Source organism: Macaca nemestrina, chromosome 7 (assembly GCF_043159975.1).
Source record: "Macaca nemestrina isolate mMacNem1 chromosome 7, mMacNem.hap1, whole genome shotgun sequence".
Lineage (NCBI taxonomy): Eukaryota > Metazoa > Chordata > Mammalia > Primates > Cercopithecidae > Macaca > Macaca nemestrina.
The window spans coordinates 14,544,480-14,568,981 of record NC_092131.1 but is presented as its reverse complement, the minus strand read 5'-3'; the positions used below and the strand labels follow the sequence as shown (position 1 = coordinate 14,568,981).

Genomic DNA, 24,502 nt, shown 5'->3' with positions numbered 1-24,502 from the left:
AAGAAAAAGAATGATAGATAACATGATCACAAATATTTAAACTGCTGAGGTCTACAAAGAAGCAGGATACAGTAGGAAAAAAAATGGGCTTTAAAATCAGACAGATTGGACTCAAAATCCTAGCTCTGCCACTCAGTAGCAAAATCACTTTAGGCAAATCACTTAACTCTCAAGAGTCTGAAATGTTCTCATCTGCAAAGCTGAGATTGTTTCCTACCTCAAAGGGTTGTTATGGGATTTAAATCAGACCATACTCTTGACACTCCACATTTGTTCAAACAGTCTGGAGTACCTAAGCCGAGTACCCTGAATACCCAGCTCTTTTCACTGCCTGGTGATATCACCTGCCCCACGGCCTTCACCTCATTATATCCCTGACTTCCCAGTTGATAGCTCCAAGCCTGAGCTGACTCCCAGTCACACCTGACTTTCACATGGATTTCCCACAAACATCTTAAATGCCAAAGTCAATTCATTTCCTCTGGGAAATCTGGTCCTCTTCAGTCACCAAAGCCAGAGGTCTGAGCGCTATCATGGGGTCCATCTCCGGACGCCCATAACCAATCTGTCACCAGATGCTGTTCATTCTTCTTTTCAATCCAACCCCTCCACAGAATCTCCACTGAATTTCACCACCTCCTTTTCAGAACCTGATACTTTTCCCCTGCATTATTGAAATGGCCTTTAAAAAAATTTCCACCTCCAGTCTTTCCCCTTCTAATCTGCTCTCTGTACTGTTGCCAGAATGATCTTTTAAAATGTAAATTATATATGCCTCTTTAACGAACTATTCAATAGCTTCATGCTACAAATGATTTCAAGAAAAAGTCCAAGCTACATCTCCCTTGATAATCTGGCACCTGCCTACTCCCCAGCCCATCCCTGAGCAGACTCTACACCCCAGTCATACTTCGTCCCTTCCAATTCCCCAGAAGCCCACCAAACGCTTGCACCTCCAGGCTTTTGCGTGTGTTGTTCCACTTTTCTGAAATGCCCCTAACTCTTTTTCTTAACTTCTCTGCATCTTTAAGTCTCAGCTTAGATGCTGCCTCTTTTAAGAGCCTACTTTCATACTGCTCCTCAAAGTCTTAGGTCAGGTGTTCCTCCTACCTAAAAGTTTCTCTGGTACCCTGTGTTTGTCTATAACAGCACAAAACTCTCATACTACTATATCTTTCTTATATATATTTGTCTGACTCTTCCACCAGAATAAGCCCCTTTTCAGTAAAGGCCCCATCTTATCTGATTCTATAGTGTCTGGCACCTAGTAGATAACTAAAAGCAAATAACAGTAACTAACACTCTTGAAAACAATTAGGCTCTGTGCTAATTGCTTGCTTTAGAATATTTAATTTTAGCACTTCTTCTCAAAGGAGATTATTATTACCATTATCATCCCCATTTTATGATGAGAAAACTAAGGCTCACGAAAATTAAATAAGTTATTCAAGGTTACACATCTAGGAAGAAGCCAAGTCCTACCAAAACATATCCTTCCTTCCCCTCCCAAAAGGTCCCCCGTCTTCCTGCTTTTTATGCCTTTAACTTAGGTTTTTTTTTTTTTTTTTTTTTTGAGACAGAGCTTTGCACAGCTGCCAAGGCTGGAGTGCAGTAGCGCGATCTTGGCTCGCTGCAACCATCATCTCCTGGGTTCAAGTGATTCTCCCGTCTCAGTCTCCCGAGTAGCTGGGATTACAGGCACCCACCATCATGCCCAGCTAATATTTTGTATTTTAGTAGAGACGGGGTTTCACCATGCTAGCCAGGCTGGTTTTGAACTCTTGACCTCAGGTGATCCACCCGCCTCGGCCTCCCAAAGTGCTAGGATTACAGGCGTAAGCCACTGCACCCAGCCCTAACTTAGGACTTACTAATCACTGCTCATTAGAACTTATTTAGAACTACTTCTCTCACGAGCAGAAAGTACCTTATAAATACACCAAACATGGTGATATTAACTCAAAAATGTAAAAGGAAGACAGGTAAACAACTGGAATGTTGGTAATGTCAAAATTAATGTTTTAATCTGATGGTAAAGGATTTCAATTAATGATAATAAGACTTTGTCAAGGTTATCAATATTGGAATGAAAATGTAAATATACCAGCAAGGCAGAAGGGATGCTGGCAGGGAAAGGCCAACAAGCGGGTGCTGGGAAGCTTTACATGGTGCCACATCCTTGGTAATGGACAAGTCCTGTAGGTCCAAAACCATCAGCACACTCAAAGATGATCAGACTCTTGGTGAAAAAGTGATCCTAACACAAACCCATGACACACGTGCAGATCACAATGCTTACTCATGGGCAGTACAGGGAGTCAGTTCTAGTGAGCAGAATGTCATGTATTCTCTCTCGGCACTTTGCAAACTATCGCGAGTCATGCTACAGTTTTTTCTTTCTTTTTAAATTTCCAATGTGTCCTGGACCAGTACTTTATTCAGCAAAAACACCTCTTGAATATTGTGGCAATTGTTTAAAGTTTCTAAATGCTTGTTAATTTCTGTACCTAGCTCACTCACTGTAGACGTGCTTTGAATAGTACGGCTCTGTCTAGAGTCCTTTCCTCTTCTGGGAACGGGGCTGGCCTTACCTCCTACCATGTGAAGAGCGCACTGTGACTAGCTTATTGGTCCCAGGAGGAGAATGAGCAGCCCTGGGAACACAGCCACCCCTGCTGACTCACGGTGGCAATGAGAGAGGTCCCAGTTGCTGCAAACTGAAGCAGAAATGCCCCACCTAACCCAGAAACTTATGAGAAATAAATGTTCGTTGTGATATACCACTGAGGTTCTCAGGTTGTTTCTTACACAGCAATGGTTGACTAATAAACCAGTTAGATATTTTTAGATCAACTCAAAAACTTTTTTTATTTTTTGAGATGGAGTTTCACTCTTATTGCCAGACTGGAGTGCAGTGGTGTGATCTCAGTTCACTGTAACCTCAGCTATCCGGGTTCAAGCGATTCTACTGCCTCACTCTTCTGAGTAGCTGGGATTACAGGCGCCCGCCACCACACCCAGCTAATTTTTGTATTTTCAGTAGAGACAGGATTTTGCCATGTTGGCTAGGCTGGTCTTGAACTCCTGACCTCAGGTGATCCACCCGCCTCAGCCTCCCAAAGTGCTGGGATTACAGGCGTGAGCCACTGTGCCTGGCCAAAAGCTTTTATTAACAGCCAAGTGTGGTGGTCGGCATCTGTAATCCCACACTTTAAGAGGCTGAGGCAGGTAGATTACCTGAGGTCAGGAGTTCGAGACAAACCTGGCCAACATGGCGAAACCCAGTCTCTACTAAAAATACAAAAATTAGCTGGGTGTGGTGGCATGTGTCTGTAGTCACAGCTACTCGGGAGGCTGAGGCAGGAGAATCCCTTGAATCCAGGAGGCAGAGGTTGCAGTGAGCCAAAATCGCACCATTGCACTCCAGCCTGGGCAACAGAGCGAGACTCTGTCTCAAAACAAAAAAAAAAAGCAGCTTTTATTAACAATTTCCTGGTAACAGAAAAATTCCACCTGCAGCCAAGGCATTTAATGGATAAAAGGCACCAATATATTCCACTCAGACAGATTTTCAATGATGCTGTTGGGAGGTTGGCAGGTAGTACAAAGTCAACTTCTTACAATTTCTTTTGCTTATACAGATCCATCGCCTTCTTATTTAATCCTTTCCTCTATTCTCTTTTACTAGGATATTTTCTTTCTAATCCTTAATGTGAGCAAAAATACCTTCCCTCAAAAAATTGAGTCACATAACTAATATGAATGAATGACCAAGGCTGAAGGCTGAGACATAAAGAGCTAACAAATCAATCTGAAATTCAGTAACACAAAATGACTGTATTGCTGCATGTTACATAGGATCACTTTCTGTTTTTATTATCAATTTTTGTTTCTCTTCTTCATGTTCCTCTGGTAACTAAAAAAAAGCCTCAATGTTGACAGTTCTCCTGAATACACTGTCAGGATCTTTGTTTCCCCCTTACTTATTATTCCTACAATGCCACCCTACTTGTTTCACCAATACCAGTGGGAAACCTTTCCACTGGCTCATGTCCATCAGGAAATGTATAAACGGCTTCCAGATTCATATTGAGGTTGGGGTGGAAAGAGGAAGGAGGAAACAGGCAATGGGGAAGGGAAAAAGGAACAGGGAGATTACAGCTTGCCATGCAACATAAAACAAGATCGTAAGTTAGAGGAGGGCCGGCCTTAGACTTGGCGTGGTGACTCTTCAGAGGCACCAGAGTTAGAAATAAGACTTGAAGTACAAACAGGCTTGAGAGAAAAGTTGCTTCAATTCTTTCTTACTAATCAGTATATGACTGATTCAGAATCCTGGGAAAAGAAATTAAGAAATAAAGGAAGTGAGTATGGCAGAAAGTGAAAGACCATAGGTTTTAAATTCAGGCAGCTGCATCACTAATTCTCGACCCTCACTTAGCCTGTGCCAGATTAAAATACATCCTGTCTGGGTGCGATGGCTCACACCTGAAATCCCAGCACTATGGGAGGCCAAGACGGGTGGATCGTTTGGGCTCAGGAGTTCGAGACCAGCCTGGGCAATATGATGAAACCCTGTCTCTACAAAAAATACAAAAATTAGGTGGGTGTAGTGGTACATGCCTGTAGTCCCAGCTACTCAGGAGGCTGAGGTGGGAGGATCGCTTGAGCCTGGAGGGTAGAGGTGGCAGGGAGCCAAGAGATGGCACTGCTCTCCAGGTTGAATGACAGAGTGAGACCCTGTCTCAAAAAACCAAACCAAAACAAAACAAAAACTACATCCTGTGGGCGGGTGCAGTGGCTCACACCTGTAATCCCAGCACTTTGGGAGGCCGAGGCAGGTGGATCATGAGGTCAGGAGTTTGAGACCAGCCTGACCAACATGGTGAAACCCCGTCTCTACTAAAAATGCTACTCATGACCTCAGGAGGCTAAGGCAGGAGAATCGCTTGAACCTGGGAGGCAGAGGTTGCAGTGAGCCGAGACTGCACCACTGCACTCCAGCCTGGGCGACAGAACGAGACTCTCTGTCTCAAAAACAAACAAAAAAAAACCCTACATCCTGTGAGTCTTATTTTCTCATGTCAGCTGAAAGAATCTGAAGTTCTGAGGATTATGCTGGAAATTGGGGAGCAATGTGTCTACCCAATACCCTAGAAATCTTAAATTTCTACTCTGTCTTTCTGGCCTCCTTTGACTTCAACGTCTAACCTGTCAATGTGTCCTACAGATTCGTCCTTCAGAACATCCTTCAATTAGCCTCTCTTCCATTCCCATTAGATCACCACCTTTGTTCAAATCCTTAGCATCTCACATACCAATTACTGAAAAGTTTCCTACTGTCTCCCTCTACCCAGGACTCCAATGCATACAGAGCACACTATTGAAAGGTTTAAGTTTTCTAAAACAGCACTATCATCACATCATACCTACAAATCTATTCTTAAAAGGCAACCAAGAATTCCTAATCCAAAGCAAAAACTGAGTGTCAGATATAAGGGTGAGAAGACAAGTTAACCTGCACCTCAGTGTTCTGCACTGTCGGTCCTTAGATGCTGTGACTCTTAGCTGGTTGGATGAACGCTCCTCTCTACTATTTCTCAGGAGGACAATTCTGAAGAAGAGTCTAAACCCAGGTGTCTGCAGTGGTGACCAGCTCAACGACCCACTGCTGTAGTGCTCCCCCTCACTCCTATTCATGGTTCATGGGATACTTACTGAATAAGTGACCTGCATGTAAGCCTTTGATTTGGGATGTGCTTTCAGCAGGGATTATGAGGAATGGGAGGAGACACCCAGCAAAGATAGCTAGTAACAGAGATGGCCCTAGAAAACAAGGTTCTTGAATGAGATTCTAGATCTCCCTTACTCATTGACCGAATGGCAAAAGGTTTCCCCCTCCCATTCCTCCTGGTAGGTGGCATGGTGATAACCCCTGTATATAAGTAGCATGACAACACCAGGAGCAGATTAAAATGAGGTTTATGTGGAAGGTAAAGTATCAGATCACCAATCATGGTGGCACTTGAATGGAATGGAAACATTAGTGATTATAAGGCCTAGATACTGGCTGGATTAACAGCTTTACAGGCCATGAACAAAGAATGACAGGCTCAGGTTAGCCAACCCTTAAATCTAGGCATTCTTCAAAGTCTGAAGACTTCCAGGTCAGTGTTTGAAAAGACCCTATTTCTTGCAGCTGCAGGGCAGAATGCCAAAATTCAGGCTCAAGACTTAATTTTAAGGATATCAGAACTACTAAGGAGATATGAAAGAAAGCCTCGACTGGTATTCTATGATAAAATCTGGGTCCTGACAGGAACACTTGGGACACAGAAACCTGGAATGGGGATATTTGGGTGGCTTAGCTGAGAATATTAAACTCCAACATTTACCTGAATTTTCTGGGCTAGGAGAAGCAGCTCCCCCAACTCCTTACTAGAAAGCAGCAGCCTCCTTCATCTGGAGACCCTGCAGGTGCCTGAAAAGATAATGCTTGTTCTCTTTAAGATCAGTTCCTGCCTTCTCTCACTACCTCCAAACCAATAATGAGGATCATGTTCCCAGCACAGTCTGATTGGGAAAATACAGTCCCTGTTCTGGGAGGAAAGAGTATAGACACCCAAAGAATTATAAGACCTGGCTATCTGCACTGGCAGGTCCTGAAGGTACACTTGTACAAGTGGATACTGTGTTGGACGAGGTGCAATGTCTGTGGCAATACAACAGCAGTTCATTCAGAACCCAGGTGATTCACTGCGGCATCTTCTGGTGCTTCTTTCCTAAGGGATGACAGAAACCTAGTGATTGTAGCAACTACTGGCAAAGAAACTAAGAGCTCAAATACCTCTGGGATGAAGGTCTGGATCACACCTGGTAGGCTGCCTGGGCCTGCTGAAGTAGTGGCAAAGAATGACAACAATCTAGTTTGGGTGAGGGAAGAAGGACATTATGATCATTGTTTCCCCACCATCTCCATCCCTATATGGTTCCAAGTCACAGTTGGCCAAGAGAAATGTGTGAAATCTGGACGGTAGACAAGAGGCAGTGCCCATTACTCTCTAAAAGTCACTGTGATGTGGTGACTGCTAGTTGCAGAGGTGCCAGGGGACACTAGTTTTTCCTCTGCTCTGCATCCAGCTCTTCCAACTGCAGCCTTGCTGACCAACACTGGCCCTGTGCCCGTCCCCAGATACATGGCTGCAGATCCAGACACAATAGCCATTCTCCATGAGCTTGCCCTTTGCAGTCCCACTTTGGTGGCTGGATGCGCTTGGCTTCTCAGGTTGACTGGCTGGTAACTCCTCTGAATCCTATTCTCCCTTTTGGACTTACTTCCCTAGCTTCTCCTTCAATTGTTTAAGGTCCAATTCCTAGAATAATTCCCTTATCCTGTAAGTCAGAGTTGCTCAGCTTCCCTGATTGAATTTGGATGAGTTATCATGAAAATATCAGATGAAACTTCCAGCCAGCTGTAGCAGCTGGACTGTGGCTAATCCCATCCTCTTCCCTGATTGAGTCTTTTGAAGAGGTGTGGGTAGCCACCATCTTGAAGCTTCGGTGATGATGGAGCACACGAACTGATATGAGTGATGCAAGAAGCAGACTAAATTAAGCAACTCTTGTGCCCACTGCACAACCACTCTGCCTTTCACCAGAGCAGCCCAGTTACAGCACCCTGCCTCAGCTGTATCTTTGTATCTTTCATTGACTGCTGTGAAAATTCTGACCCTTGGAGTCGGCACCTCTGGGAATCTGCTAGGCACCTGTCCATATGCAAACCATGAGATGCAAGGGAGTGAACACCCTATTGGAAACACTTTTCCAGTGGAGAGATGGAGGCTGGTAGGTAAATGTCCCGTTTTTTTTTTTTTTTTTTTTTTTTTTTTTGAGACTGAGTCTCGCTCTGTCGCCCAGGCTGGAGTGCAGTGGCCGGATCTCAGCTCACTGCAAGCTCCGTCTCCCGGGTTTGCGCCATTCTCCTGCCTCAGCCTCCCGAGTAGCTGGGACTACAGGTGCCCACCACCTTGCCCGGCTAGTTTTTTTTTTTTTGTAAGTAGAGACGGGGTTTCACCGTGTTAGCTAGGATGGTCTTGATCTCGTGACCTTGTGATTCGCCCGTCTCGGCCTCCCAAAGTGCTGGGATTACAGGCTTGAGCCACCGCACCCGGCCATTGTCCCCTCTTTCTTCCCTCTGGAAGACAATCCTGAAGTACATTCCATGTGGCTTATCAGTGAGTTCCAGTAGGATTATGCCTGACTGACCACAGCAGTGATCAGTTCAGAACACCTGCTTGTATTGGCTTGCTCTCTTTCCATTTCACTAATCAGTTACCCACTCCTATTCTCTGGGAGAACTTCCCAAAATAAACTATTTGCTTGCAAGTCCTTATACGAGACTCTACGTTTTGGAGAGAACCCAGGCTAAGAGGAGATACAAAAATCTCCAGTCTTGACACTGGTCTACAAGATGTAATGTTATTTTTAATTGCCACTCTAGATTTTGGTCAAACTAATGGGCCAACCAGCCCTGGATTCCAGATTACCTTTCTAGACTTTCATTTTAAAAAAATTGAGCTTTGTGCAGGCTCTGTACTATAAGTGAGGGATACAATGATAAATAATACAGCTCTTGATCTCAAGAAGCTAACAATGCTCTAGAAAGGTAGAAAACGAAGTAGGCAATCTCACCTCTATGTAGTAAGTAGTACAAAAGGGGTGTACAAAAGGCTATGGTACACAATGGGGGGGCTACCTAAATTCTCAGGTGGAGTGAGAATGGCAAGGGATAGAATCTACATATAACCCACTACTGTGTGAATACCAGAAAATGGAGATTAGGGTTCACCTTAGGGTCTACTGGTTGTACTACATTTATGGCCACCTTAGTAATATACTTTCTGATAGACTGGACAATCCAAATCACTTTAGTTTGCTTAGTACCCTTATTCCTTTTATCTTCTTCAGCATTCTTTTCTCAGAACACACCTAACTTTACCACTTCTCTGAGGAGTGGGAAGAATATAATTTATATTTTAGGCAAGGATGCATTATAGTTTGGCAAAAAAATTTTAAAAGTTGTCTTTTTCTGTGTTTTGTTTCTTATATCCTTGTATCTAATATTTGGAATTTGATTGTCCCTGTTGGGTAAAGAGGCATAATACAGAGTATAGTCTTCAAGTTGCTTAACAGTGGTCACTTAACAGGAATACCATCTGAGGAAAGCATTTTTAGGCAATTTCATCATCGTGTGAACATCAGTGTATGTACACAAACCTAGATGGTATAAGGCCTATTCCACACCTAGGGTACACAGTATATAGGCCATTGCTCATAGGCTACGAATCTGCACAGTGTGTCACTGTATTGAATACTGTAGGCAACTGTAATGCAATGGTATTTGTTCAATGAAACACATCTAAACATCAAAAAGGTACTGTGAAAGTACATTATTATATAACCTTAGAGGACCACTGTTGTACATGTGGTCTGCTGCTTACTGAATCATCATGTGGTACATGACCATTTATCCACAAAGAAGCATATCTTTCAAGTCTCTGTTTCAATGGTCTTGGCCACGCATGGTGGCTCATGCATGTAATCCCAGGACTTTGGGAGGCTCAGGCAGGGCAGATCTCTTGAGCCCAGGAGTCCAAGACCAGCCTGGGCAACAGCGTGAGACCCGGTCTCTAAAAACAAATTTAAAAATTAGCCAGCCATGGTGGCATATGCCTGTAGTCCCAGCTACTTGGTAGGCTGAGGTGGGAGAACTGATTGAGCTTGGGAGGTCAAGGTTGCAGTGAGCTGTGATCATGCCACTGCAGTACTCCAGCCTGGGCAACAGAGCGAGACCTTGTCTCAAAAAGTCTTACAAGATTCTCCTGCAAGAGCTAAATGCCAGTCAGGCATTACTAATACTATACTTCCAATCTAAATATCTTTTTATGCTCCCTTTCAATACATTTTAGGTTATGTTCTGAGACAATCTCTGGATTATCTATCTGGAAGGGTACACAGGAACCTGTAACACTGGTTGCCTCTGTCAAGGGCAACTGAGTGGCTGGGAACAAAGCTGGAAGGGCAGGGGACTCTTTACTGAATACCATGATGAATTCTGTTCCGTGTGAATTTATTACCTATTAAAAGTTAAATTTAAAAAAAGTACCACCAGGCTATGGAAGCTGCCAGAAGTTCTTTTCCTTAGTGCTCTGTAAAAAATTAATCACTGACTACAAAACCAAGTGAATACTGGAAAGGAAATGAGAAGGCTGTCTACCTGGAGAACATTAATCCCTTCTAATGGGAAAGAGGCAATCACTGAGATTCACGCTGCATGTGTGTGAAAAGGTACACAATGTTTATATTCTTTATTCTTACAGCTTCTGACAAGTTGTGCGAGAGACAAAAGCAGACAAAGCTGGAAAAGCAGCTGAAAACTTCTAGGGAATAACTTTAGTAACTTAGTAGAGGAGGCTAAAGCATACAGACAATTCATGAATGATTTCTCTTCAAGCCATGACACACACACACACAGATTAATAATAATTTTTTTTTTTTTTTTTTTGAGATGGGAGTCTCACTCTGTCACCCAGGCTGGGGTGCAGTAGCATGATCTCAGCTTACTGCAACCTCTGTCTCCTGGGTTCAATCAATTCTCTCACTTTAGCTTCCCGAGTAGCTGGGATTACAGGCACGCACCACCATGCCCAGAGAATTTTTGTACTTTTAGTAGAGACAGGGTTTCACCATGTTGGCCAGGCCTGTCTTGAACTCCCGACCTCAGGTGATCTGCCCACCTTGGCCTCCCAAAGTGCTAGGATTACAGGTGTGAGCCACCACGCCCAGCTCACATTAATAATTCTTAAGGTACTTAATTGACTAGATTGATATTTCTTTAATGTTTACTTCATAAATTAGTGTTATCTAATACAGCATTTAAAATGTTTACATTTAAGTGTGGGGGGTAATGAGAATAGCATAATGAAGGGAAAGCATTCATGGGAATGTCAGTTCTCTGCACAAAGACACCACATATAGCCCTCTACTGTAATGCACGGGGAGCTAACTCTGGGACTTACAGGATGCCTGAACTCTGAAACTGAACACATTCTTATATTCAGGCATCCTGCTGGAAGAGAGATAAAGGATATACCATTAGAGTTGGACTGACCAGAAACCCAATTCCAATTCTCTTTAGCTGTGTGATGTGTGAAATCTTTGCCTGTTTCCTTATCTGAAAAATGTGTATAATACCATCTACCCTAGGGGGTTACTTTGAGGATTAAATAATATGCACACAGCTCTTAGTCCATTGCTTACCTTATGGTAAATGAATGACAGCTATTATTATAATCAAAGTTCCCTGATAAGGGTACCCACTGTACTGATGTATTCTACCACCAAAGCAAGCACAGGATTTGCGGGGTGTGCAAAGGGGAAGGGAGGGAGCATAGTTTGAAGAGAGCAGGGCAAGTCAAACATCTGTAATGAGAACAGAAACAGTGACAACCCAAATGTATAATTTCCTGTCACAGATTTATTAAAATGTTAAATAAAAACAATACTTTTTTGTTTGAGACGGAATCTTGTGCTGTCGCCCAGGCTGGAGTACAATGGCCCGATCTCGGCTCACTGCCAGCTCCGCCTCCCGGGTTCAGGCCATTCTCCTGCCTCAGCCTCCCGAGTAGCTGGGAGTACAGGCGCCTGCCACCACGCCTGGCTAATTTTTTGTATTTTTCGTAGAGACGGGGTTTCACCGTGTTAGCCAGGATGGTCTCGATTTCCTGACCTCATGATCCGGAAAAAAAACAAACAAAAAAACAAACAAAAAAAACACCAATCCTCCTACTCAGTAGCTGAAAAATTCAGCAGTTCACAACTCTTTGAAAACAAAAGCTAGCCATTTACACCTATACTTTGTTTACTATCCTTAGACCATTACCCCACTAGTGATGAATAGTAAATTATTATAACGGCATTAAAGAATATCATTGAAGGGAAAAACCAAAGCTTTTGGGGTACAGTTATGTAATTATGTTTTTCAGCCAGACGTGGTAGCTCACGCCTGTAATTCCAGCACTTTGGGAGACCGAGGGGGTGGATCACTTGAGGTCAGGAGTTCGAGACCAGCCTGGCGAACATGGTGAAATCCCATCTCTACTAAAAACACAAAAAATTAGCCAGGAGTGGTGGCAGACGCCTGTAATTTCAGCTACTTGGGAAGCTGAGGTAGAATCACTTGAACCCAGGAGATGGAGGTTGCAGTGAGCTGAGATCGCACCATTGCACTCCAGTCTGGGCAATAAGACTGAAACTCCGTATATTAAAAAAAAAAAAAAAGTTTTTCAGAAAACTTTGATATCTTCTGGTTGGTTACCTCTTACATATGATCATGTGCTCCCTTCAAAACAGTGCACCTCACAGATGATTTCTTCTCAGAGATCATATTCCCTCTTCCCCTACCTGGGAAAGAGTAGCTCTGGAATCACAGGGACCAGGATTCAAATCTTGGCCTTAACACTTTCTAGCTGTAATATGGTAATGCAATGGTATTTGTTCATCTAAACACATCTAAACATTAAAAAGGTACAGTGAAAATAAGTATTTTATAACCCTATAGGACCACCGTTGTACATGTGGTCTGCTCTTGACTGAAACAACATCATGTGGTACAAGATTATCTATCCATATAAAAGCATATCTTTCAAGTTTCTGTCCCTTTTAATAGTCTTGGCCATGCATAGTGGCTCAGGCATGTAATCCCAGCACTTAGGTGAGTGACAATATTTTTAATCCCCAGTTCAGCTGTAAATGGAGGAAAAACCTACCATAGAGGACAACATGAGTAAAGTCCTTGACAACAGTGCCTGAGAAAGAACAGGTGCTCCACAAATTCTCCTGAACAAATTATTACATACAGCATAAACCTTTTAAAAAGAATTAGTAATTCTGATATAAAATTTACAGATTTCATCTATTTACAGCAGAATGTATGTACTTTTAAAGCCCCCACTATTTTTAGAACATTTCTTATGGTCTTTGCATGCTGCACCCAAAGAGAGCTTTCGGAAAATACAAATGTAATCAGGCCACAAGATTTACCATAGTGAGGATAAAGCCAATTATCTCAGTTTAGTATACTGAATTGTCTTAGAGCCATTTGCCTCTGTTGCCTCATTTCTTGCCATACCTCTCTTTGCAACCTCAGTCTCTCCAGCCAAAAAGGCCTAGCTCTCATTTTTCTCTAGGCCAGTTCCTGCTGCCTGATATGCTCCCTTTCATCTCCAATCTTTGCTTAACTCCTACTCATTATCCAGGTCTCATTCTCTGGGAAGTTTCTGATAATGTTCTCCTGCCTTCCCCTTTCATACTGGGGTCTGGGGCTTCTCGCCCTCCTAGGTACTCCCCCAGCATCCAGTGTTCTATTAGGGCACTCACACTGTAGCTGCCTATCAGTACTTAACACTGGACTATCCTTTTCTTTTCTTCTTCTTTTTTTTTTTTGTAGAGACAGAGTCTCGCTCTGTTGCCAGGTTGGAGTGAAATGGCATGATCTCAGCTCACTGCAACCTTCGACTCCCAGGTTCAAGCGACTTTCCTGCCTCAGACTCCCAAGCAGCTAGGATTACAGGAGCCCACAACCATGTCCAGCTAATTTTTGTATTTTTAGTAGAGACAGTGTTTCACCATGTTGGCCAGACTGATGGACTATCATTTTCATTACTTTAATCTCAGGATCTGGCATACAGTAAGAGCTCAATAAGTGTTTGTTAAATGAGTGAGTATAGGAATCATGGTGCTAACTCTATACAAAGGGGCTTGAGTTGATAGGCTATATCTTTTTTAGGCCCAATAATGTCCCACTGTTACCTTTATTTGCTTGAAAACTAGGACAGCAGCTGTTCTCACGTTTCCAGACCTAATGTGATGATGATATTTGTAATACTGTATCCATCTATTTTTATTTAATCTACTGCCTCTAAAAATTTGACATCAAAATGTAGATTAGAAGTGGTGTTCACACCATGGAAAACTTTAGCTTCTTACTATTTTTACTGTTCATATTTATAAACAAAAAACTATCAATCGAGGGTTTAAGATGAGGCATAACAACTAATCATGCAGTTTAGCTTAGAAAAACTTGACTGCTCATAATAGATACAAGCTCAGATGTCAAAAGATTTAGAAACACAAGGTAATGTCCATGTATTTTCCAGAGATAATTTAGTGAATCGGTTTCAAAATTCAGCATTGTTCTTTAATGTAAACAATGTAAACTTCAATTAGAAAGGAACACTGACAATGAAAACCCAATATAAAAACCAAACAAACCACTTCAGGCTGAAGATGAATATCGCTAGAAACAAAGACATTTAAGTGTGCAAATATATTTTCAGTTTTTTGGCACTACTTTCAGATGTATGTATATTTCACCTGTAAATTTTATGACACGTGCATTTGTCAGATGTTTTATAAACATAAACGTCACTAAGTATGAGATAAATAAAAATGTTTTAGTGCCAAGGATCATAACAGAGCTCAAAGTCTTTTAATATATCAAATAATCCCCTTGTGGAGACGTATTTAGTAAGACCAGCCCACGTTAATTTACAAGAGACTAAACATATGAAAACATGGTTGAAGCCAAGCAGTTTCTGGACAGTTAATATTCACTGAGAGTTTTAGCAGTCCCATCATATATATACTCTGAACTAAGAGCCGGTATTCTGAAGATATTATTTATAAAAAGGTACCTTTTTTTTTTTTTTTTTTTGAAACAGATCTTGCTCTGTCATCCAGGCTGAATCACAGCTCACTGTAGCCTTGACCTTGGTGGACTCAAGTAATCCTCCCATCTCAGCCTTCTGAATGGCTGGGACTATAGGCACCCACCACCATGCCCAGTCAATTTTTGTTTTGTTCTGTTTTTGAGACAGGGTCTTACACTCTGTCACCCAGGCTGGAGTGCAGTGTCACGATCTTGGCTCACTACAATCTGCCTCTTGGGCTCCTGATCCTCCCACCTCAGCCTCCCAAATAGCTGGGACCACAGGTGTATACCACTATGCCTGGCTTTTTTTCTTTTTGTAGAGAAGGAGTTTCACCATGTTATCCATGCTGATCTCAAACCCCTGGACTCAAGCATCTACCTGCCTTGGCCTCCCAAAATGCTGGGATTACAGACATGAGCCACTGTGCCCTGTCTAATTTTTGTACTTTTTTTTTTGTAGAGGCAGAGTTTCACCATGTTGCCCAGGCTGGTCTCAAACTCCTGGACTCAGGCCATCCACTTGCCTCAGCCTCCCCAAGTGCTGGGATTAAAGGCATGAGCCGCCTCACCTAGCCAAAAAGGTACTTTTTGTTGATAGTAGTTATCACAGAGGAGTGAGATTTTATAGTTCTTAAGCACTTTTAGTAGTATCTGTGTTATCTGACTACCTGACCTATTACTTATATTTTTAGACAGTAACTTAAAAAATATCAGTTATTCAAAAGTAAACTCTATATATACTGACATAAACATTTTCCCAAGGTTTATCATGAAAAAAAGTAATATATATAGTGTGATGCTATTTATAACAGAGTAAGATATGCACGTTAAATACACACACAGACATGCACATATAAAGATTTGTAAGGAAAACCATCAAACTGTTCACAGTATGTCACTAAAAAGGATTTGGGAAAAGCATTGTTAGTAGGCGAAAATACACTTTCTGCAATGTTTCTGTATCATTTCTTTTTTCACCCAGCAATGAGAATGAACTGTTTTTGAAATGAATTAATTAAGAGGTAAAGTTTTACTAGAGAGTTATTACAGGGGATGGTTTATTTATGAATGTTATCAATTGTATTATCTAAAGTCTGCTGAAGTGCAAAGTATACATGAAGCTTGATCACTGAGTGTAGAGTAGGTGCTCAATACATTCTTGTTTTGAAGTTCATCTTTTGATCTGTTGAAGTAGCCTTGGAGAGGTAGCAACTTAGGATTTGTTACCTCATTTCTATTACAGGAAGCATAATAGCAGTTACCACATAGGTTACTTTAAAGATTAAGTGAGGTATTCCATAAAAAGAGCTTAGTACAGTGTTTTCACAGTAACAGCTAAGTAATATCATTATCAATCTATCTTAATTCTTGGAATAGCTTCTTTTCCACTTCTACAACTAGAAGTAAACAGAATTGTTCCATCTCATGATAGTCTTCCTCTGGATATTTTAGAAGATAAAAGCAATGCTTTTTTTTTTTTTTTTTTGAGACTGAGTCTCGCTCTGTCGCCCAGGCTAGAGTGCAGCAGTGCGATCTCGGCTCACTACAACTTCTGCCTCCCGGGTTCAAGCGATTCTCCTGCCTCAGCCTCCCAAGTAGCTGGGATTACAGGCATCCGCCACCACACCTGGCTAATTTTTGTATTTTTAGTAGAGATGGGGTTTCACGATGTTGGCCAGGCTGGTCTCGAACTACTGATCGCGTGATCTGCCTGCCTTGGCCTCCCCAAGTGTTGGAATTACAGGCGTGAGCCACTGAACCTAGCCTATGCTTGGTTTTAAGACAGAAACTTCAACTCTACCTCAACTCTGAGTTTGAAAAGCCAGGATATTTGTTCAATGCAGAAGTTCTTCCTTCCTTCTGCCATTTTCCCTCTTTAGTCAGTATTGCCCTCATCCCCAGTCCTATTTTCCTTATACCAAATCACCTGTATGTCAGACTTCATTCATTTTGTATTCCTTGGGGATGGAAGGCACCACACCTGGCCTCAATTGATGTTAATTATTCTATTTTACTTTGAAAGTCATATATACATGGTGATATGTGCAAGCTGTAGTGAAGAACATGTATCTCAATAATTCAAGACAAATGAGATGCCCTAAGTTTACAAAGTCTGCTATTTTGCCTTCTCCATCTTTTGAATTTTATTATCAGAGAAAAGATTTTGCTTGTTGAGAAAGCTTCTAACTAAACTTTGTATAATTTTTGTTGTTGCTGTTGTTCGTTTCGAGACATAGTCTGGCTCTGTCGCCCAGGTTGGAGTGCAGTGATACGATCTCAGCTCACTGAAACCTCTGCCTCCTGGGCTCAAGTTATCCTCCCACCTCAGCCTCCTGAGGAGCTGCGACTATAAGCGTGTGCCACCACTCAGCTAATTTCTTTGTATTTTTTTAAGAGACGTGGCTTTGCATGTTGCCAGGCTTGTCTTGAACTCCTGAGCTCAAGCTATCCGCCCACCGTGGCCTCCTGAGGAGCTGAGACTATAAGCATGTGCCACCACACTCAGCTAATTTCTTTGTATTTTTTTTTAGAGATGTGGTCTTGCCATGTTGCCTGGCTTGTCTTGAACTCCTGAGCTCAAGTTATCCTCCCACCTCAGCCTCCTGAGGAGCTGAGACAATAAGCGTGTGCCACCACACTCAGCTAATTTCTTTGTATTTTTTTTTAAGAGACATGGCTTTGCCACGTTGCCAGGCTTGTCTTGAACTCCTGAGCTCAAGCTATCCGCCTGCCGTGGCCTCCCAAGTGTTGGGATTACAAGCGTGCCAATTTTGCATTATTTTAAATAAAAAGAAATTTAGACATTTAATAGATTCTACTACAAACTAACAGTGCATATTTTAGAGATATCATTTCTTGTTATAGCTACAAGGTACCTGATATTTATTTACATTTTAAAAGTCATATAACAAGCTATAAAATTTATTTATATACAATGTTTTATTTTGGTTTGGTTTTGAGACAGAGTCTCTCGCTCTATCACCCAGGCTGGAGTGCAATAGCAGGATCTCAGCTCACTGTAATCTCCACCTCCCCCATTCAAGCAATTCTCATGCCTCAGCCACCAGGGTAGCTGGGATTACAGATGTGCGCCACCATGCCTGGCTGATTTTTGTATTTTTAGTAGAGATGGGGTTTCACTATGTTGGTCAGGCTGGTCTCAAACTCCTGGCCTTAAGTGATCTGCCTGCTTCGGCCTCCGAAAGTGCTGGGATTATAGGCATGAGCCATTGCGCCAGGCCAATACAATGTCTTCTAAGTATACAAATAAGGGTGAATAAACATTCCACTTTCAAAGACAAAGAAATACTGGCAACTCCTTAAAATTTTCTTTTCTCTTAATAAACAGGACAAGTAAGAAACAAAAAGATACTTAATTTAGATTAAGAATTTCCAAGTTACCTTAACATTCTGAGTTATATAATTTCCCATAAATTTAATTCTCATTATTACTATACATTTTTATTAATAAATTTTAGATACACAATTCGTTCCTTGATCTAAATTATAAATCAGTGCAGAATAAAAGATTGCCTCTGGATTAAACTTTTTTTGGCTTCAAAAGATGAAGAGCATTAAACTGGCTTTTGAGGATTTTCTAAATTCAACTGATAATCTATTTTAAATCAATGAACCGACAAGTAAACACTTAGTTGATGAGATAGGTTTTCTGACACTGAACTTAAACCGTGAATTAAATGGTAGAGAGTTATACCATTTAGACCATATCTAAACTTATTTTTATAAATAACACTTCATATTTTGTTCCTATTCTGGGGTTAAGTGCTTTCATTTTGTTTGCAACTCCTAGGGATAAAATTTATTACAACCCCTGCTATCCCACTCCCCCACTTTTTTTTTTTTTTTTTTTTAAAGAAAAGGTTACTCAGCTTTCAAAGGTATTAAAAATAATTCCAAACATGTAACTGACAGTGTACTAAGAACAAAGCAGTGTGCTAGGTTCTCAGGTTATTCAAAGATGACCAAGATTTTGATACACAACTTTGGGAGCACACAATACACTAAGTGATAGAGGAAATGAGACAGGTACCTAGGTAATTCCAAAATAAGTTAGAAGATATAAAACCCTAAGAAAAAAAGTGTTTTAGAAATTCTAAGGATGTAGAAAATACTTTTAACCTGGAATGGCTAAGCAAAACAAGGAAAGTAAGCATGTGAGTTTGGTCTTAAAGGTTAGGGTAGGATTTGGACATTTAATGATCAAAACCAAAGATACCCCAGACAAATGAAAAGTGAGAGCAGAAGGTGAGATGTGAAGAGTTTGTAGTCTATATGAAAAATGATTTAAGTTTTAAAACAAAACATGCAATATAATAATATATATATATAAAAAAATATATATATATATATATTTTTTTTTTTTGAGACGGAGTCTCACTCTGTCACCCAGGATGGAGTGCAGTAGTGCGATCTCGCTCACTGCAAACTCCACCTCCCAGGTTCAAGTTATTCTGCCTCAGCCTCCTGAGTAGCTGGGACTACAGGCACCCACTACCACGCCTGGCTAATTTTTGTATTTTTAGCAGAGACGGGGTTTCACCATATTGGCCATGGCTGGTCTCGATCTCCCGACCCTATGATTCGCCCACCTTGGCCTTACAAAGTGCTGGGATCATAGCCGTGAGCCACCACGCCCAGCTTATACTTTATATTTTTTAATTTTTATTTTTTTGTTTTTGAGACAGGGTCTCACTCTGTCCCCCAGGTTGCAGTGCAGTGGCATAGTCTTGGTTTACTGCAGACTCCACCTCGCGGGCTCAAGAGATCCTACCACCTCAGCCTCCTGAGTAGCTAGGACTATGGGCATGTGCCACCACGCCCAGCTAATTTTTGTATTTTTTGTAGAGACAGGTTTCCCCATGTTGGCCAGAATGTTCTCAAACTCCTAGACTCATGCGATCCACCCGCCACGGCCTCCCAAAGTGCTGCAACTACAGGCGTGAGCCACTGTGCCTGGCCTATTTTTATCTTTTTATTAAAAATTTTTTTGTGTGTAGAGACGGGGGTCTTACATTGTTGTCCAGGCTGATCTTGAACTCCTGGACTCAAGCAAGCCACTGGCCTCGGCCTCCCAAAGTGCCAGGATTACAGGCATGCGACACTGTGCCTGGCCTACATATTATACTTCAGAACTGTACTCATAATTTTGAGTAATGTTTTTCAAATGTTATATTTTATTACGATTAGAGATATATAACAACTTCAGAGTCACTTGAACTGAGATTCACGAAACTGAGATTAACTCTTCATCTATGTTGCATGTTTGAAACCCGCATTTACTATTCTGATCTGTTGATAATGGTCTTTAGCTTGGTCCCATTCTTCTCTAGGAAGTCCATTCAGATAAATTTGCTGAAGAGGAAACAATTCTAGACAGAAGTAAAATAAACTACCAACTTGATAGAACTGAGACAGAGGGAAGAGTGTCCATATGTAGACAGTGGAGGCTGGGAAGAGGCAGAAATGGATGAGTGAGTGGGGACAGTAAGTCTTTGCTATTTTGCATTTGTTTCAAGTCACACACTCTTGGAAAGTGACCAAGTTGCTAAGGGAAAAAACGAGGTCATTGCTTTCAGTTGCTTCTCTGGTAGGTTTTTAATTCAATAAAATATAATCACATCCATTATGACTAAAAATATGGGCAAATGCATTACAGAATCCATTTTGGAACTAAAGTTATAAATAAATTTCATATTGTAAAGATTGAAAAATGCATTTGTGATCAAGATGAAAAAACAAAATCTGCAGTTTGAAGTCTACAGTAAAATGTCTTGCACTGGAAATATGCCCGTAGATGTTGGTGCTAATTCTGGGGTATTTTGCTTTGAGGTCAACAGTATTTATGACAAGGATGGTTAAAGTTCATGAGTTAATCTACAGTTCTCCTAAACAATGAACTTTTCCTCAAAAAATTACCAATGAATGGTATACTCTTACTGTTCTCATATTTTCAGAGCTGTTTACCCAGTATATGCTAAGGTCACTATGAAAAGTCAAAGTGATCAAACAAGTGGTCCTTCTTTGGAGACTCTTCCAATCTAGTCATCTCTTTTGGAATTTTAAATGCTAGTCTTTTAAATATAGGTGCTGCTACCAATCAGGCTTCTTACACTGCAATAGCGGAAAACAACTCGAGTTGGCTTAGAGAAAAGGAATTCATCTGAAAGGACACTGTTAATCCACAGTGTTGCTGGGGAAAGCTGGAGACCCAGCTCAGTAGCCATGGAATAAGGAAGGCTGCAGAATGAGGACTCCACCACACAGAAGCCCAGTGAAGACCCTGAGTTGCCCTGGGACCCTGGCCACTAAAGCTCCTACATTCTGTCCCTGGATAGTGAATGTCATCAATGGCACCACTGCCATGGCCTTCTCTCCTTTTCCACTAGATGTTGCTGCCCCACTCTGCTTCCAGAAAAAATTCTCTATAGTCCCTGCTTTTCTATACCACCAACCCTGACAACAGAAGGCTAGAGAAGAAAGTATATGACCTTTAAGGCTTTTCTACTGGGAGTTGGGCTCTGCCTCCTATGAAGACCTACACAGTGAGACTAGGAAGAAGGTCCTAATGCTGGGCAGCCTGAAAAGTCAAATGACCAATATAGGAATGCTCTCTCTTCAGGAAACCATGGCTGAAACAGTACAAAGCCCCTGTTCTCTGGCTAAGTGCTCTGAAGCAAAGTTTGAGTGAGCTACCCAGATCCCTGACCCCACGGCTTTAAATCTCCTGAGCCCACATGACCCCCCACCCAAGTCAGGGGTAATGATTTGTTGTTCAGCAACAAATCCGGCTCACAGCTGAGGCTCCTACAAGTTGATGTTTCAATCACTAGTCTTCTGTTTTGCTCCTAAGAGTAGGCCACAGCCTCCCACCCTCATCCCTGGAAGTTGGGTCTCATATTTCTCCCTTCTCCTACCATGCCCAAATTACTGGGCTAGGGTCAGAAGAGCTGGTTACAGCTGAGTTACAGCTTCATGACTTCCAAACCTGGGAAAAGGCTAGTTAATAATCATCTCTGAGCCCCACCACATTCATAGGCTGACAGGATGACCAATGGAGGTAAGTAACAGCCCTCTGTACCTCAAAGATATGATAAAGTCTCCAGTTCTTTAGGATTGTGGCCTTCTCTTGGTCTCTCTGGTTCTTATGGGCACTGATGTCGTATCTTTATTAATTTTGCGCCAGGCGTGGTGGCTCACGCCTATAATACCAGCACTTTGGGAGGCTGAGGCGGGTGGATCACCTGAGGTCAGGAGCTTGAGACCAGCCTGGCCAACATAGCGGAACCCCGTCTCTACTAAAAATACAAAAAATTACCCAGGCATGGTGGCAGGCGCCTGTAATTCCAGCTACTTGGGGGACTGAGGCAGGAGAATCGCTTGAACCTGGGAGGCCGAGGTTGAAGTGAGCCAAGATTGGGCCATTGCACTCCAGCCTGGGTGACAGAGCGAGACTGTCCCAAAAAAAAAAAAAAGAAAAAAAAAGTTAAACTTGTAATCAAAGTAGCATATGCTCATCATTTAAAAAGTCTGGTAGTAACACAATGCTAACCCTAAGCGCCCCCCGCCCCCGACCCCATCCTACATCCCTTCCACTTTCAGTTCTGCTCCCCAGAGGTAACTACTCTCAATTCTTTAGCTCTTTCTTCTAGTATTTACCTCTCTATATTACTATTTTTATTAAATCAATATTCAGTGTTTATAATTAAATAGTGCTTACAGCTGAGCCATGCTGTGTATTAAAATTATATATTCTTTCATATGTAAGGTTAAATTTATCTTGGAAATATTCATTTCTTCTTTTTCCACTTGCTTCATTTTCTATGAACCTATTGCTAATTCTTCATAAATGCACCACAAGAGTCATAAAATCGCTTTGTCATTTGCTATTTAATGTTCAAACATTGAAAGTAACTGATTTCTTCCCAGACACCTCTTTCCTTGGAGCCTTTCACCCTCCCGGTCTGGGCTAGACTGAATGCCCACTAGACCTACTGTGTGGCTGATGCCTGGGATCTCCCTTTGCTTCCTTTCCGTGCTGGACTCCATTTTCTAGATTCTTCACTTCTTTGTTCTTGGTTTGCTTCGTCATTTGGTGGAATACATTCCTAGCAGCTGCCTGAGTGGGGAAGCAGGGGAAATATCCCTACTCAGGCAGTTTTTTGAGGTATGACTGAAAAATGCCTTTATTTAGCCTTACACTTGATTGACTATTTGGCTAAATATAGGATTTTGTGTTTAAAATAATTTTCCATCAGCTTTTGGAAGGCACTACTTCACTGTATTGTGGTATTCAGTTGTTGCTACTGAAAATTTCAATACCATCTGATTTCTATTTCTTTGCATGGAACCTAATTTTTCTCCTCCCTGAAACATTTTAAAATTGTCTCTTTTTCCCTAGTGTTCTGAAAAAGAAACTTTTAATATAGAAATTCCTTTAGTTTTGGAAATATTTCTTATATTACTCCTTAGATACTGTCTTCTCTTCACTTTTCTCTGGTATATATATATCTAAAGCCACTATTTGTTAGATATTAGACCCTGGATGAATACTCTAATTTTCTTATTTGTCTCCACTCATCTCTTCATTATTATTTACTTTCTAAATTTCCTCAACTGTACCTTTCAATGCTTCCATTATATCTTTCATTTCTGCTATCTTATTTTGAAGAGCTCCTGTTTTTACTGTAATAGCATCCTGCTTATGTCTCACTGATTCCATAAAAAGTTCTTTTATATAAGGATATTTTGATTCTACTGAAGTTTTTCTTCTGCTCCCTTCATTGTCTGTTTCCTCCAGGACTTTGTTCTTTTTGCTCTGATCTCTGTCTCAATTTGGAAGCTTTCCCCAAATGTCCAGTTATCCTTGGATGGGTTTTCATTTGTAAGACTGAGGCAGTAAACAGCTGTTTGAAAGCTCTGCTGCACAGGCAGGCCTGCTGACTGTAGTCTCCTCTGTAAAACAAATGGAAGGCAAGCTGGCTTTTTCATTGTATAACCCCTGAGTGTAATTTCATTGTGGAAACCCAAAACGTCAGTATCTGTAAGTATATATACTTTTGAGCTGTTCACCATTTCCAGGACTCCAGTTTCGTCTTGTATTTGTGCCTGGCTGGTATTACAGCAGGGGTTAAGGAAGTAGGTGATTTCACCATAGGGTTTCACATAATTATAGATTTCAACCCTGTGCCGCATCCCTATCCTCCTCTGTAGCTATTTCTAGATTTGGAATCTAATTTCTTTAGAAAATTCAGAAAATTTTAGAAAATCTCAGGTCTCCTGTGTTTTGTTGTGGGGGCAGTTGCAAGTGATAGTAATGCAAGAATAGACAAATGGACCACTGGGACAAAATGGAGACTCAGTACTGATGCATGAATACAATCCATGCATACATAGCAGCTTTAAGAGTGGCGCAAATTGGCCGGGCGCGGTGGCTCAAGCCTGTAATCCCAGCACTTTGGGAGGCCGAGATGGGTGGATCACGAGGTCAGGAGATCGAGACCATCCTGGCTAACAAGGTGAAACCACGTCTCTACTAAAAAATACAAAAAACTAGCCGGGCGCGGTGGCGGGCGCCTGTAGTCCCAGCTACTGGGGAGGCTGAGGCAGGAGAATGGCGTAAACCTGGGAGGCGGAGCTTGCAGTGAGCTGAGATCCGGCCATTGCACTCCAGCCTGGGCGACAGAGCAAGACTCCGTCTCAAAAAAAAAAAAA

At 41.7% G+C, this 24,502-nt stretch overlaps 1 protein-coding gene across 3 annotated transcripts in view; it reads right to left on the bottom strand.

The window, feature by feature from the left end:
• The window catches only part of LOC105467664 (BTB domain containing 7), a 104,695-nt gene that overhangs the window by 33,343 nt on the left and 46,850 nt on the right, over positions 1–24,502 (bottom strand). The window contains exon 4 of one of the 3 annotated variants that reach the window (XM_071099681.1): positions 1,547–23,743. The exons of the other annotated variants lie outside the window; for them this stretch is intronic. Coding sequence (XP_070955782.1) covers positions 23,667–23,743 — 77 coding nt within the window. The 3' untranslated portion in view covers positions 1,547–23,666. Of the gene's footprint in view, positions 1–1,546; positions 23,744–24,502 lie in introns of those variants that run through there. 3 annotated transcript variants of the gene reach the window in all.